The sequence below is a fragment of the Castanea sativa genome, chromosome 4 (genome assembly GCF_040712315.1).
Source record: "Castanea sativa cultivar Marrone di Chiusa Pesio chromosome 4, ASM4071231v1".
In the NCBI taxonomy this organism is placed as follows: domain Eukaryota; kingdom Viridiplantae; phylum Streptophyta; class Magnoliopsida; order Fagales; family Fagaceae; genus Castanea; species Castanea sativa.
In genome coordinates this window covers 47,600,549-47,617,440 of record NC_134016.1, presented here as the reverse complement: position 1 = coordinate 47,617,440, position 16,892 = coordinate 47,600,549, and the positions used below count along the sequence as shown (strand labels likewise).

Sequence of the window (16,892 nt, the reverse complement as noted above, 5' to 3'; positions counted from 1 at the left end):
CTAGGTTGTTGGTGCTCAATATGTTAAGGTTTTACGTACGTTAGCTTCTCTCACCTTGATAGGTAATTGAAAATAATTGGTCAATTTTGTAAACACCCACACACACATATTACTTCCTTCATGTTAATGAATTTTGGAATGTAATAAAATTTTCAATTAATTGATTTGTGAAAGTGTGACAAGATTTAAGTTTTAGAGGAGATCCAAGAGCATCGACATTGAAGAATACTTCAAACGAAGAACACCAAACAACAACTAAGTCACCACCATTGTCATATTCATTGAGAAGTTTCAAGTTTTTTTAGTTGAAATATTATTTCAAATTCTTTTCTTTTTTCCTTTGATTTATAAGTGCTTATGGGGTGTGGGGGGCAAGAGCCGGGGTTCAAGTCTCCAGGAAGGAGCTTCACACACATATACAATTTTCAGATTAAAAGTAAAAATTCTATCATAAATCACATAGCCATAAAATTAAAAACATCTGAATATAAAAATATTTTAGTTTATCTTCTATTTGGTCCAGTTCCGTCTACTTCGGTCCTATTCGGTCTATTTCGGTCTACTTAGGTCCATTACGGTCTAATTACGCCATTCGGTCTATTTCGGTCCTATTAGATCCATTTAGGTCTAATTCAGTCCATTCGGTCCACTTTGGTCACATTCAGTCCATTTTGGTTCATTTTTGTCCACTTGGTCTATTCGATCCAGTTCGGTCCAATTCTGTCCACTTTGGTCCATTCAGTCCACTTTAGTAAATATATAAATAAATAGTATATATATATATATAATATATTACTAAATAAATAAATAATATATATTATTAAATAATTTAATGAAATAATTAAAATTGTATTAATAAAAATCACATTCCAAAATTCTTATTTTAAGTAATTTTAGTTTTTCGGTTTATATTTCAATTATAAATTAATAACAATTGGTTACTTTGTTGTAAGAATCTCAAACCATAGTTTCCATTCTTCTTTGGCGTAACTGTGGTTTCCTTTTTGTCTTAATAATTGTTGTGTTGTGGTCTTATCAAATAAAAAATTGTTGTGGTCGTACATGCATACAATTATGCCTATAATATTCAAATATGGTTACAAAATCATTGCAATAATTTTTGTGCAATCTATAAAACCTAATTAGGCAATTAATCAAATAGTCACATAGCTCATTGAAATGCTATCCAAATGTTGTGTGAAACTCAAATTGTCACCTCTAAAAACAACTAAATAGTAAACCAAATTTAAGTTAAACCAAAGGATGAAAAGAGAGAACCTGTGCTTAGGAATTATAACACAAAACTACCCAAATTTATATACCATTACAAATCTTCCATAATAAAGAAAAAAAAATAGCCTAGAATAGAAAACAAATAAAATTTGAGGTGAAAATTAAATAAAAATTAACAAAAAACTCATTATTCTTTGGCATAGTTTAGCTCCCCCCTCTTACTTAAAAAAAAAATCTTATTTGAAGTCAAGCAAATCTTGAGAAGTACAAAATTCTTTTTTTCCTTTTTATTTATTTTTTGGTTCTATATTAAATAATTAGATACCAATTTATGCTTTGGTTTGATTTCTATTTGTATTTCTTATGGTTTATGATTTCTTTCAACTTGAATTTATTTTTTGACCACAATAGTCGAATTTGATTGGATTTAAATTAATCTTATTTATTTTATGGTTGCTTATAATTAATGCTTTTGTTAAATTTAATTTTATCAATTTTATGTCTTCTTGTAGATGTAGTATAGTTTTGTCATGTCCTAATATTTAATTTATAAGAATGTTATGTACTTGTGACTATTCAGAATATTAGGAAAAACTCAAAGGGAAAAAATGACTTTAATTAAGATGATCAATTGGCCGTTTATATATCTTATTATTTTGAGTGCTAATAAGAATTACACTAATTAAAATTCTAACAGTAATCATATGCTATTTTTTATATACATACACACACTCAAACACACAAACATGAAAAAAATGTGAAATAAGCACACATTGATAAACTTTTATATGTATCACCTTGATCAATCATATGATATATCTATGGCTAAAGCTGAAGAAGTGAAAATCAAACAGTTTAATTAGAACAACATATCAGACGAGAAGATTAAAAATAAAAACTTGATATATGAGAAAGAAAATCTTGACATATAAAACTAAAAATCTTGACTAATAATAATTCATTTCAAGAGTACTAGTGTTCCTCAGAATCAATTCTAGAGGCCTAAAAGTTAGACCTTCCAGCGTTTGTTGCATTTGACGCAAGTGATATAAGTTGTCATGGGTTCATCGGCACTCCGGGTCTGCAACTGGTAGTAGGTGCACTTGCGCTCGCGGCACCGGCTGCACTGGAACATGTCAGTGGTGGCCTTATCTTCTTCATCAGCATCATGCACACACCTCTTCAACTTTTTCAACTTTATCTGAATGTTCTCACGCTGCCTTTTCTCACTAGCCATCTCTTCGGCACTCATGGTTACAAGGGTCTCCGCCTTGATCTCTCCAAGAAGAACCTTTCGCCTTAAATCCGGGTTCTTTGGGTCTTTGAGATTGAACAAGACTGATCGATACTTAGCCTTCTTGATTGGATTAGACCACCCAATTCTTTCGTACATTGCAGACTCGACTGCAGCAGCCACTTCAACTGGGTCAAAAGCTGGTGATATGCTCTCATCAGTTTCAGATGATACTCTTGAAAAGGCCTCTGCCAACAGTTTCCTAACGCTCTCTCGATAATCAGAGTTCTTGATCAACTTGGAATCTTGACGATGATGATGTTCAATCTTCTTCTTCACTATTTCTGTTTCTGTTTCTGCATTAGGAACAGTAATACCCGACTTGATTATCAGTCTCTTTCTGTTTGGAACCCCGAAGTCTTTTTCAATGCTCAGTGCCGCCATTGTCAAGTTTGATTCAGAATCTTGATGATCAAGAAGAATAAGCTTCAAAATATCAGTATCTTTGGAACCCCAGTAATCCTGTGTCTCTGTCAAACCCTTACCCCTTGTTCTCCAAATTGAAGAACGTATCAGAAAACAAACAGAAACTCAACAAGGTATGAATTCTAAAAGGGAGACTCTATGTAATTCTGTCTTGCCTTTCAAGGTTGTTTTATACTCAACAATGGTTGTTGTTTTAGACAGCCTTAAGGAATACGAATAGGTATAGGAAATTTGAAGGTCGGTGAGGTGATGAGGGCTTATTTAAATTTGGTTCTAGCCGTTGGTGCTGCTGTTTGGTATTTATTTTCGAGTTTTATTGTTTTTATTTTTAATTATTTTCGAGTTTTATTGTTTTTTTTTTTAAAAGAAGATAAGCTGAGTATTACTTTTTACTATTGAAGATTGAGAAGATTTTATTTACTGAGTGGCTTTTAAATTTTTAATGGATCCCCTCCCTGGCTTAAAAAAAAAAAGATTTCTACTAAGATTTGCGATTAATTTACGTCACCATATTTTATGAGTACCTAAATTTTAATTTTCAATTGTTCACAATAGTAGAGTCGTATTTTATGAGTACTTGAATTTTAATTTCAATTGTTCACAATAGTAGAGTAGTAATTAGTTGACGAAGCTTATAATAATAGTAGGGTACAAAATTGTGAATATTCTTTTAAAAAATCGTATATTTTGAACATACAAAATTGTGTACGTCTCTTTAAAAATTTATATTCGTTTACTGTATAGAATTGTGTATATTATTTGAAAAGTTGTGTAAGTTGAATATATAGAATTGTGTATATTTTTTGAAAAATTGTGTATGTTCAATGTACAAAATTGTTTATATTATATAAAAAATTGTGTACGTCAAATATACAAAGTTGTGTAAATTCTTATATAGAATCCTCTACATTCGTTGAAAAATATGACTTAAGACTGTTTTCTCCCCATTTTTGTGTTGGAATAGAAACTTCTAGCTGTTTCGAGGCTGATTGATTTTCTTAAATGATTTGTGCCACAAATATGCTTTCCCTTTAACAAGATGGATATTATTTCACTAGCAAAAGAAAAATGTATATACGTTGTTCACATTCTTCCTCAATGGACTATACCACAACATGGATTGCCCTTGTATAATTGTGACTTTGCTCAGAAAACTATTTCAATTCTAGTAGACAGATATTGTAATTCATATACAAGTTTGTCAAGGAAAGCAGCTCTACCGTTCATTTGGAACTAGTAATTCTTGCTGAAAACCGTTAAATTAGCATAGCTACTAGTTCTGTCAATCATATTACAATTACAGTTAAATACAAACAATTACTATGAGCTCTGCCCAGATCGAGGCACACTTACGTGTTTACATAGCCTCAGAGTTGGCTACATCTTTCTACATCAGCAATGAAATGGAGGAGCAGCTCCATGCAGAGAGAGAGGGAGGGAAAAATCATTGAGGCGATGCAGTGTCAAATCTATGATCACCACTAACAGTTCCCTGGATTTGAGCTGCATACTGTAAGTTCCAAAGTACATCCTCAATAGAGGGACGGCTACATGATTCGAGAGAAATACATTTGCTCATTATGGAAAGCACAATTGATAATGATTCTTGTGAGCAAGTGGCTTGCACAATTGGGTCAATTATTCGTTTCTGGCCATCCAGGGAGTTAATAGAAGCCTGCATAATGAGGAATCTAGTATCAGGAAAATGTTTCTCATATACAATGCACATATATATTTTGTATTTGATCAGACTTGCAGCACATACTATTTCATTTAGCAAGAGTGCGTCTCTTCTAGCACATACTGAAGGTCCAACAAGTGCCTCAAGTAATATGAATCCAAAGCTACAAACATCATCCTCTAAGTTTTTCATTTGCCTGAAGACATTACAATATAAACCAACAACGATCAATGTGCTAAACTTGCAGCAACGATACATTTCATAGCATTCATGAATTTCCAAATAAATAAAAGACTATCAAAAATTTGTCTGCTCAATGTAAATAGAAGTGATCTGATTTAAAATCTTGATAGACTAATATCTAGACATTTCTAGGTAGCACTTGGATGAATTTGTTCATGGTCAATTCCCCCAGCCCATCCAAGAAGTTCCATTTCCATTTGCATTAGAAATTAAAAAAACATCAGTATATGACATCTAGACAATGCAGTGATTAATAAAAACCTTACCATGATTTATAGCCTTCTACTTTTGCCTGAAAATGAAGGGCACAAGTCAATAACCACTAACAATGAAGAATTTAGTGGGAAGCCAATCAATAAATAAAAATTAGAAGCCCTACCCCACATTTGTCAGTTTCTTCTGAGATAATGGACAATCCATAGTCACTCAACTTTGCCATCCCATGCTCATTGAGCAGGATATTATTTGTCTTCAGTCGATTGTGGAAGAAACCAGGAATAATTCCAGTATGGAGGAAATGCACAGCCTTGGCAATACTGATTAGAATTGCCAATCTTTCTGACCAATTGAAAACCTTTCCATAGCTATTCTCTACAAATGTAAAGCAGCCATACTTAGAATGTAATGCACAACTGTATGGTGCTGCAAACAAAATGGGAAGACCAAGTCCCATTGATGTTCTATTCATTTTAAAACCCCTATTTTTGTTAAAACAAGTGCAATTTTATCTGTGAGGATAGTTGTTTCCTGCACTGGTTGATTGCTAAATATTTTTAAAAGAAGAAACATAAACTAATTTGAAGGATTTGTGCATAAAAAGTGAAGCTGCAAATTGAACAGCTCTGCCTAAAAATTTAAGTACCAAAAGTTTGATATTGGATATCAAGTATTGGAACTCACACACACACAGACACAAAAAAGAAAAAAGGAGGGCTGCATAAAATTGCATAAACCTAGACATCCTATTGCCTCCAGGAACATTTCTTATTAAGTCTTTAAAAATTACCTGCAAGATGAGTACAAAAGCTCCCACTGGGAAGATATTCAGATATAAGAAAGATTTTATTCGTGCTGAAATCATCTCTTCCACCAACATCAACACAGTGCCCCAAAAGGCATACCAAATGTGGGTGACGAAGCTTTGCAAGCAGGTCCAACCTAAGTTTAAGATTTCGAATTGAATATTTCTTTGACAAAGGCATACACCTAATAGCAACTAGGGCCCCATTTTCTAATCTTCCTTTGTAAAGCTGCAAGACAAAGGAGAGAGAGATTAAGAGAATCTGATATGATGTAAATAAAAACTTAGAAAGTTGAGTAAAAGCACTCACATTCAACTTTCATAATGAGAAAAATGTGCTCAACTAAGATGGCAGCCTAACAGTAAAAGCTCATGTATTTCAAGTCCTTCCAATGAACTTGATATAATGGCAATCTAGCTTGAAGTAGCAAAATACATAATAGTTATGGCATATAATGTCATTAAATACTACTACAACCAAGCGTATCCCGCTGAATGATTTTTTGGGGTTAAATTTTACCTTTTATGCCACCAAATGAGTCACATATGTCATATGCCATATGTGGCTGCATAAACTTTGTACCTTGGTGTTACTACCAAAACTCAGAAGAAGGCACTTAGCAACCAAAAACAAGCGGCTATGCAATTGCAATTGTTCACACAAGCAACAACAACAAAAAATTGTGTATGCCACCATGAACTTTTAAGGCTACAGTAACAGTTACTTAGAACATAATTCGAATTGTAAGGCTGACAACCTTTACTCTCTTCTGAATAATAAGGAACCAAATGTCTCATCCCCTATAACCATGACTTTTGTGACTTGGAGTGCATCAATTAAAGGGGTACTTGAAATCTTAAGACATGGGGTTTAGCTGTCTAAATATGCACCTTCTTTAACCTGTTACCATTTAAAGCCTTGATAAAAAAAAGATGACCACTGTGATATTTAGTTATTTAACCTACATTTCATAAATACTTTTATAGCATATTAGAAGTTTTAGACAGTACCTTTCCATATGAGCCTTCTCCCATAAAGGCAGAATTATCAAAGTTGTTTGTAGCTTCTTTTAACTCTTCGAAACTATAAGACCGACAAACAGGAAGACTTGACTTTGCAGCTTCAGAAACAAATCCTAAACAAGGAAAAATGTGGTTACAATTACGTTCGTTAGTTTTAAAAATCACATTCAGTTGTCCCCATACCCTAACAACACTATTTTTGTTCCAAATTCATACATACTTTAGCAATGTTTTCCTTACAAAGAGAAAAAAAAAAAGAAAAAGAAAAAAAAAAGAGTAATTTTACATTTTCTTTAGAGGATGACCTACTTGCACTTGCTAGAAGCTCAGAGGAGAACCCAGCTGCAGAGCTATCTTGCACTGTTTTATGCAATAAATGTTGTTCTGATATCCCTACAGGGCAATATATTCTCCACAAAATGAGAAATCCACAAGCCAGAAGCATCGTAAGTATGAAGACTCCTATAATTAAGCCCGCTAAAATTCCTGCATTTTTGCCTTTGGATTGTTTCTTCATGTAGACTTCCATACAATATGATTCAACATGCTGATGCCTTGTATTAAAGGATAAGCAATTTCCATCAACCTCAACAGTTCTCTTTTCTGAATTAGTGCTAAAACAAGAAGGCAATCCCCCCATTAACTTATTATTAGATATATCAATGAACTCAAGTTTGCTTCCACAGCTTAGATGGTCCGGAAGTGACCCCCTTAACATGTTTGATGCTATATTCAAGAAACTGATATTAGGCAAAGAGAAAACTGCAGAAGGAGGTTTGCCTCTAAGTACATTGAATGACAAGTCAAGGCGCCGAAGCTGACTTAATTGGCCATATTGCTGAGGAATCTCACCACAGAAGGAGTTGTTGCTAAGGATAACCATGACCACTCCTTTAGGCATTTTTGGTAGCACAGAATCTAACTTGTTGGCACTCAAATCCAACACATGTAAGCTAGTTAAGCTACTAAGATGTGGTAATTTCCCAGACATGCCATTGCTAGACATAATAAGATCAGTGAGAGTGGTGGTACTTAGAATTGAAGATGGAAATTGACCTTTCAACTGGTTGTTCCTCAAGCTTAGAATTGTCAGATTGGACAATGAATCAAACCAATTGGGGACAGTATCATTAAAAAAGTTGTCATCTAGTTTAAGAGTTTGAAGCTTCAACATTGTAGATATCTTAGGAGGAACTGAACCAAAAAGAAAATTTGAACTCAAATCCAGATATTCAAGTGAAGAAAGTCTATGAATTTTGTCTGGAAGTGGACCCCAAATGCCCAAAGATACCAAACTGAGAACTCTCAGATTGGTTAGCCTTGCCAGGGTGGCCACAAAAGAATCTAAAGAGAAGTTTTCTGATAAAGTTTGTTTTGGAATTGCAAACCCATGAAAGCCACTAACTTTGGCAGTCTTGTCACCTACAACTCTGAGTTCTGTGACGAAGTTGTCTTGGCATGTGATATTTACTTGTGGAAATGAAGATAAATAGCAAAAATCTATGCTACGATTATTCCAAATCTCCAATTGCTTTGGGTACTCCAAGTGCTTTCTAAGCTGCTGAAGTACTTGGGTTTGAGAAGACTGTAATGGATAAGTACCAAGAACAAAGAAACTCCATGTAAAACAGAAAAGCAAAAACAAGCAACACCACCCCATTGAATTCTCTTTCTTGTCAATGCTTCATGGACCAATATCTGTCATTTAATAGCACAAAACAAGGCAAAAATTTATCAGCGAAACAGGGATTGACCTTGTAAATATCAAGCAGAGGCGGCTGATATTCAGAATTTATCTATTCCATGCTTTTAAAGGAAAATCCATTAAAGCAGTACACATAGAGAAGCTGCCAACTTTACCTTTAAATTAGTCAATGTTGAATCCTTGAGCAAGTTCCACAGTACTAACCAAAATCAAAGAGCAAGTTTTGCAGAGTTTATGAAGGAGAAACAGGGTGAAAACAGATACTGAAGTTTCAGATTGATAAACAAAACTAATCAAATGAGATATATGTTGAATGCTTCAACGAAGGCAAAGAAAACCCATGAAGGAAAACATGTATTATGTATAACGAACATACATGAAAATGATATGTGGAAGTGATCCTATACTAAATGAACAATGCAAAGTGCCAACAACCAGGGAATACTAACAATAACTCCATGCTTTTTTGATGTAAAATTTGTGATATGAGAGGTGGGGTACGTGGTTGGTTTTAATGCATTTAGTGCTTCCACATGGTGCTATATCTTGGAGATTGCGTGCTCTCTCTCTCTCTCTCTCTCTCTCTCTCTAGCAGTAAGTCATCTGGGTCTTCATTGGTAGCACCATTTCAAGTGTAAATTCTCACTCTCATTGAGCAGTGAACAGAGCAAAGTGACAAGCTAGTGCATTATATAGAAGCAGTTAAAATGACAACTGAAAAACGTAGTCAAGCAGTTACTTTGCTTGTTTGTTTGTCCTAGCCTTTAACAGTTTGTCTAGGATAAAGTTGAATTTTCTGATACAAAGCTTAGTCACACAACAATTTTTATAACTCTCTTCATAGTTATTGATGAGGCATGTTGTGATTGGTAGGTGAATGTGAAAGTGATTTTACTTTAATTGTAATTATTATTATTATTATTATTATTATTTTTATGTAGAATTGTAGATACGATAGAATTTCATCTGCTTTGGTGTAGGTAAGGTTCAAACCTTAAATTTTTTTTTTTTTTACAACAAAAGATTTATTAGTTGAGCAAATTGAAATTCAAACTTTAATTGCAATTTATTAACTTACTACTTAACAAGTTAGGAAAATTATTGTGGATAAATATATAAATTTTGATTCATAAGTCATAACATTACTCTTCTCTTTCTATTCTTGCCTGTAATATGTACTATTGTTTAAATCTTTGGTCATGGCTAACTTTTCAAAAATACCAAAATGGCTTTGAGAGTTCCTTCTTCTTCTTTTTTAATTTTTTTTATAACTATAAGTTAGATTTGAGAGTTTTATTTGGAAAATGATATTTACCGGATTACTCAAGGCTCCCTGGCCTGTGCATGCATGTGCCTATATGATGTTACATTACATGAGAGAGATAGTGAAGTTTTGTTTGCTTTTGAGGCTTCCTAAATTGAATCTCAAGAGGCATCAAATATTATGGTTCCATGTATTGTAAATTTGTAAGTTTGTACTCTTGGGAACATTTGTATCCTGCATTCTTGCCCCTAAATTGGATCCTCTAGTAATCCTCTTCATCTCCATTAGGAAGTTTGTTTAACGACCACTGTGGAGAGCATGCGAGGTGATTAGACAGTTCTAGTGCCTCAAAGCTCAAATCTATAAGTATATGAAACTTAATAAATTTTGTTAGTATCACATTGAATCCCAAACTTTTAAGATTGTATTAATTCAAATCTTAATTTTTTTTAAATTTAATTTGGGGGTTTGGTTTGTAAGTTTGATTGGAGGTTTAACTTGATAGTACAATTTTAAAAAAGCAGTAGATTCAATTTGAACTAAACTAAACAATAGGTTGAATTTGTATCCCTCTTAACCTTTACTCTTTAATCTAAAACTTTTGAAATTATAGAATTTGTTGAAAAATATTGTGTTAGTAAAATATAATTTCCCCCAAAAACATAATCCAATCATTGAAATCATAATCAAATGTAGGACAGATTGGTAATTACCATACATGTCCTTGGAATTTGTGGTTCCTAGTTGCCATAACTTGACAGGCTGTCTATAATGTGATATCAGCAGATCTCATTTGCCCATACTATTCTGTTTTGATAACTTGGGCCATACAATTAGACTTTTAATATTGAATCAGTAATAAGTCACTGTCTAATCCGTGAAACCTTCATTATTTGCAGTTTTGAGGTGAGAGGATAAGGCTTTTGGCATGGGCAGCATGTCACTTACTGCTCAGGTTTCTACAGTACAGGTCAAAATGGATGGACCCAAGTCAAACTGCTCTAAACATCATGATTCAAAACTCAACCTGTCAATGAGTAATGTTTGACAAAGATTTTTTTCATAATGATTTTTCATAATTTGTTAAGATTGTAAATAATAACAAGTTTACCACTGTAACTATTTTATTATGCAGCAATTATAATATGTCACGTCAATAATTATTATGTGTTTTTTAAAGAATTTGTGTCCTTAGACCTGATATTAAGAGCATCACAATAGATTGTGTCTATGCTGTTGATCTTGTTCTATTTCTACACATGGGATCTCATATTAAGAGCATCACAACAGATTGTGTCTATGATGTTGATCTTGTTCTACTTCTACACATGGGACCCCAAACATTAGAGATAATAATATGGGGGGGTTTTTTTTAATAATAATATGGGGTTGAAATGAAAAAGATGCTCTAAGAGAATAGGGCTAAGACTTGAACTATATGGAAAAGCTCAAAACCGAAAGCAATGCCCAGAACTTGCAATAATGATTAATCTTCAAATGAAATTCTCTCACATTGAACCTTTTATCTTTGCTTTAAAGACATTGCGTGTGTAAATACACTAATACTAGTACTTTAAAAGAGACATGTGGTGCATACTAGCGTCAAAGCACAGTCCAGAATTCATCCCAAGTGGTCCTGTACAAGCTTTAAAGGTCCTCTAGCGGTCCATCCTTTATCATATGTGGGGTAAATTTTACAAAAGTACTTTTCATTTTTCACCAAAATTGAGCTCCTGGGAAGTCAAGGACATACTGATTATATGAACCAATGAACCAAAAGACAGCTCTTTTGGCCCTTTGGGACATAGGAGAGGTGCCAACCTCCTCTCACTCTAGTTGGTTGAAAGCCTCAAATCATTTCTTACAGACTGATTTAAGAAAGGAGAGGTGAAAGACAGGGAAAGAAAAAAAGCACATCTTTTCATTGAATTCAAAAAGGACTATGATATGTCAACAATTAGCATCCAAATTCCTGAGCAAGAAATGATTTGAATCATGAACTTAGCTAAAATGAGACCATAATAATAGCAACACATGCTTTTGCTTCTGCCGCTATAGTATGTGCAATACCAAGCTTTGTTTCACCCCCCACCCCCCTATAAAATAACAGTTTATGTGAGCACATGCCATAATAAAGTTTGTTTTGTGACATACAGTTACTGATTACATAGCACTCATATTATTTGTACATGATTGGCTTCTCAACAGATTGATTCCAAGGACCAAGCTTTAGCTTTGAAAAAAGATTAATTGTTGGTTGAGAATCAAAGAGTGAGAAAAGGAAATTAAAAGCACCCAATATACAAAGGAAATAATTGAGTAGGCCAGGCCATGAGGGCTCCCAAGAAACAACAATGAAAGGACGAGAGACTAAACAATACCTATAATCACAATGGCCCCACTCTCCCTGATATGCATCCATGATTTTAGGGCATTCAGACTTGCAGACCAAGATTAGGTGTACAGAGGGAAAGAACATTTAAGATGAAATAAATAAGGAATGAGATAAGTTTGAAGAAAAAACTATATTGGGTTGTAAAAAGGTCATAGAGTCATGACAAAATAGACTCTCACATCCAAATGCCCTACTGCCTCTTTCTTTAGTACAAAGATGGGGCCAGCAATTTTATGATTTCAGCAATTAGCCTTTGATATCGTGGTATGTCGTTATCAAATAAATCATTCAATGTAGATATTGACATATTGTAACACAATATCATAGAGAAAGGATGGTAAATTTGCCTTTACTTTTTATCATTATGATATCAGATAAAAATGAAAAGTTTTAACATTGAGATTGATGGTCATTAAAAGCACTCTGCATAGGACCTATTACTTAGTTTTTCACAAATAAAAATATATATAATGTCACATCATTTTAAGAAAATGAATAGAAAGGATATATGCCACTCACAGCAATGGTGAAATATACTTTTTAACCAAAAAGAAAAAAAGAAAAGAAAAGCATACTTTTTAAACCAAAAAAGAAAAAAAGAAAAGAAAAGCATACTTCCACTCCTCTCAATATTACTAGCTTAAAGTTTATGACAATACATTTTTATCACATGGACCCTATCCAAAAAAAAAAAAAAAATTATCACATGGACAGATTCTAAGAGTGTTAACATACAAATGTTCTCTTTTCTTATAAATATAACTACTAAATTGATCACAATTTTGGCACATCAACATAGAATCTACCATTTTTGATCCAAAAGAAAAATTGTACTCGCTAAAAACCAAAAAGTATCACCAGTCTCACTCAACTCTTAACCCGATACATGAGATAAAATCTATAAGATAGTGAGAAAACAAATAATTGTAAGGATGAAATAATTTCCAAACATGATCCCAGTCCATGTTATAATAGTAAGCGGTGAAAAGAATCCTTTCTGCTATTGCTAATCGAAAGAGTAGGGTTCTGCTAGTGCAGGAAACTAAATGAAGAAGTCTCTACAGGTAGTTATTTGTCAAGTTATCCATTTGAATAGCAATTTGGCCAAGTAGACAACAATAAAAATAGCATATTTTCAAGTGTTATTAGTGTGTGATTCATTTAGTGTCCCCATGCTTTGATCTATGAAGTTCTTGAGGACCTAACAGTTACTTTTAACAGAAGAAAACATATAGATACACAAAATACAGCATTAGTATTGCCATGTACAAGGCATTTTTTGGAGGACAGAGGTACATCATTCCTTATTCACAGGATTTTGAAATTTATGCTCCATCTCAAAGCCTGGTACACAAGATATTGAAACAAAAATTGAACTCATATAACAACTTTTCCAAACCCAAGTAGTAGAAGATTGTATATTGTCCTTTTCCCCCTTCCTGTCCTTGCTACTAAACTAAGCTACAAAGATTAGTTTAATCAAAAATTTTACCTCAGTGTGAGAAGAAACATTAGGAGTTCATTGGCATGTAAGGTATTGTAGCCCAACTCTAAGACTTTAGGCTCCAAAAGCAAGGCATGGTGTAACATTGCCATCTTATTAGGCCCAGGGAAGTGGCCCAACAGGCTTTAACAACAGGACTAACCAAAAAAAAAGATGAAATCAATTACATGTTGTATTGAAGATTGATCAATGTAGTACAAACAATGTTATCTTTTCCAATGACAATTCAATTCAACAATGTGACTTATTGGCTGATACAATCATATGGTTGAATTTGACTGGGATACCTAAAGGTACAACATTTGAGGAACTCTACCTAGGTTTTACCCATTGGAAATCTAGTGATTCCACTCAAGCTTGGTGTGGCGTTTTGCTTTCATAGTTATCTTGAAAGTCTTTATTATTGCAGAATTGGAGCTTTTACTCATTGTAGAATCAACCGGTAGAGAAATTTGAGGCATCAAAAACACCACATTAAAGGGCCTACCGAGAACCCTGCATATGACCAACCTTTATAGTTTATTTGTTTTGTGTTCAGCAACTATGCTTAGCTATGCAAAACAAAAGGAAGAATAGACCGAATGCAAGTATCTCTCTCTCTCTCTCTCTCTCTCTCTATATATATATATATATATATATCTATATAACACACTCCCCCTCAATCCAAATAAGCCACTAATAAAAGTACAAAGGAAGCCAATGGTTGCGCCTCATTTGCAAGAGAGTTCATGACCACCTTGGAATCACCTTGCAAAATACCTTGGTTAATACCAACTTCCAGGGAAAACTACGAGGCTAAAGCAGTAGCTACTGCTTCCACCTCATCTACTTGATTGCTCAATTTGATAAAATATTATTAATTTATTTTAATATACACAACATTTGTTCTTAATCCATTCAATACAGAGGAAATTATCTCACACAAAATATTTATACTCAGAAAATGGATCTACAAATATGTGAGCCCAGTACATGTGAGAGGCTCTACTAATGATTCAATATAGACAAAGTATGCTTCCATCTAATGCTTCAATCACCTAGATGGAACATGATTATAATAGTAAACAGTGAAAAGAAAGCTTCTGATAGTGCTGATGGAAAGAAAGAGTAAGGTTCTACCAAGAGCCAAGGATCTTTGTGCAGAAAAAAGAGTTATTTGTAAAGTGATTAGGGAAAGTAGACAGCAATGAGAATGGCATCTTTGCAAGTGTTAATGTTATAAATTTTAATATCCCCATTTTTTTGATGTATGGGAATTCTCAAGTACCTACCTGTTACTCTCAACAGAAGAAAATATATAACTACGCAACATATAACACTAGTATTGCCTTGTACAAAACCTATTTTTGGAGGACAAAGGAGCATTAATCCTCATGCACAGGTTTTGTGAAATTTATGCTCCATCTCAAAGCTTGGAACACAAGATATTGAACAAAATTTGAACTCTTATAATAACTTTTCCAAACCCAAACAGTAGCAAGTTCTATATCGTCCTTTTCTCACCTCCATGTCCTTGCTACCAAACTAAATTGCAAAGACTAGTTAAAGACAATGTAACTTCATTGAACTTTTGACCTCAGTGTGTGAAAAAAACATTATGAATTCATTGACATGGTTGGTATTATAGCCCAACAATAAGATTTTGGGCTCTAGAAGCAGAGCACGATGTAAAATTGCCAACCTTTTTGGGCCAAGAAAGTGGCTCAACAAGCTTTAACAACAGAACTAACCATGGAGAGACAAGGTGACTCCCAATATTTGAGATTTCTCTCACCTCATTTTAAACCAATAACTTTGTAAGGGAAAACAAAGAATGAAATGTTACAAGGTACAAAAATTTAGAAGTCTATATTGTACAGAAATTCTAAGAATATGAAAAGAAATGATAAAAAGACATTACTTCCTTGCACGTTGAAGAAGAATCTCTAATAATAAAAATGGAGAAGGAAACTATGAAGCTAACCCTGTGGGTTTGGCCCAACAAGGCTAGAGTCCAAAGCCTGCGACCCCATGTGGCAAGAGTCGAGCCTAGCAATCCTCCATCAGATTCTTTCTAACAAGGGCCGAGCTCTCCTAACAAGTTAAACAAACAAAGCTCAAAGTTGCACCACACAGGTTAACTCAATAGCTATCTATCTTCCACATACTTTTGTTAAACTAAGCCATGCAAAATCAACCCAATTTCAGGAACTTAAAAAGACTCAAATCGATAAAACTTCAAAGTCTGCTACATCAATCATTTTCTCAAATTGATGGGGAGCCACTCCTGTCTAAGATGATAATCTTTGTACATCTCAATTGTTTTACCAGGGGAGTAGCTGAAGGAAGTGAACAGTCAAACACATTTTTTAAAAAGTAAATAACGAATTTTGCTAAAGAAATGCTCAAAATCTAGAGCTTGCATATTCTATAGAGATAGAATTTATTGGAAAAATAATCACTTGAAATGGAATAATTTCCTTTGGGTCATTATCACCCGTATAATAAAATCAAATGGCCCCAACATAGGCTAAGAATTCTGTTCAATGCAAGAAGAGCCAAAAAAAATGAAAGTAGATGAAAATGAAGTAATTTTAAACCACTTCTGCTCCAAATAGACTGCTAGGAATCTAATAGAGATGTCATAAGCGAATCATCATAAAGGATCATAGCAAAGGAAAATTCAAAAAATTTGATTTTACTGTAATGAAAGAAAAGAAAACGTAATTAAGTCAATGTGCAATATTTCATATTCCGCATATGTATAGCAAAGCTACAAAGAAAACTATAGCAAACTACATTTGATTATCATTTTGCATAATTTAGAGGAAAATCTGCTTACCTAGTAAAAATTTGTGACCAATGGTCTTGATTTCCCAAGGACTAAGGAGAAGCACAACCCAATTATCATAGTAGTCTAGCACAAGACGAGTCAAACAACTTGCTTTAGCCTTCCTTGAATATTAATCCAAACCATGGTGCATTAATCTGAGCCACATTTGGAGTAACAAACCTGCACACATAACCTAGTATTTATTCTAATACATGCCTAAAAAAATTATTAAATCTTCCCCCAACCACATAGTCAAACATAAAATAGCATTCATGGAAGTATAAGACACCT

At 33.7% G+C, this 16,892-nt stretch overlaps 2 protein-coding genes across 5 annotated transcripts; both read right to left on the bottom strand.

Annotated features, from left to right (window-relative positions):
* Nucleotides 1–2,242: 2,242 nt before the first annotated feature.
* LOC142633050 (transcription elongation factor TFIIS-like) lies at nucleotides 2,243–2,911 on the bottom strand. The gene has a single exon (XM_075807331.1). It carries the CDS (start codon nucleotides 2,909–2,911, stop codon nucleotides 2,243–2,245), a length of 669 nt encoding a protein of 222 aa, XP_075663446.1.
* Nucleotides 2,912–4,073: 1,162 nt separating this feature from the next.
* On the bottom strand, nucleotides 4,074–9,404 carry LOC142632093 (putative inactive leucine-rich repeat receptor-like protein kinase At3g03770). 4 transcript variants are annotated; one of them, XM_075806512.1, is made up of 9 exons: nucleotides 9,128–9,404; nucleotides 8,782–8,825; nucleotides 7,231–8,619; nucleotides 6,910–7,034; nucleotides 5,884–6,127; nucleotides 5,257–5,468; nucleotides 5,144–5,169; nucleotides 4,719–4,830; nucleotides 4,074–4,628 (listed from the first exon to the last, which is right to left on the bottom strand). In XM_075806512.1, the coding sequence occupies exons 3-9, from the start codon at nucleotides 8,579–8,581 to the stop codon at nucleotides 4,398–4,400; spliced, it is 2,301 nt and encodes a 766-aa protein (XP_075662627.1). In that variant the 5' UTR covers nucleotides 8,582–8,619; nucleotides 8,782–8,825; nucleotides 9,128–9,404; the 3' UTR covers nucleotides 4,074–4,397. The 4 variants fall into 4 exon arrangements, with proteins under 4 accessions (XP_075662627.1, XP_075662625.1, XP_075662628.1 ...); XM_075806510.1 differs by having other exon boundaries at nucleotides 8,782–9,404; XM_075806513.1 differs by lacking the exon at nucleotides 8,782–8,825.
* Between the last annotated feature and the right edge of the window lie 7,488 nt (nucleotides 9,405–16,892).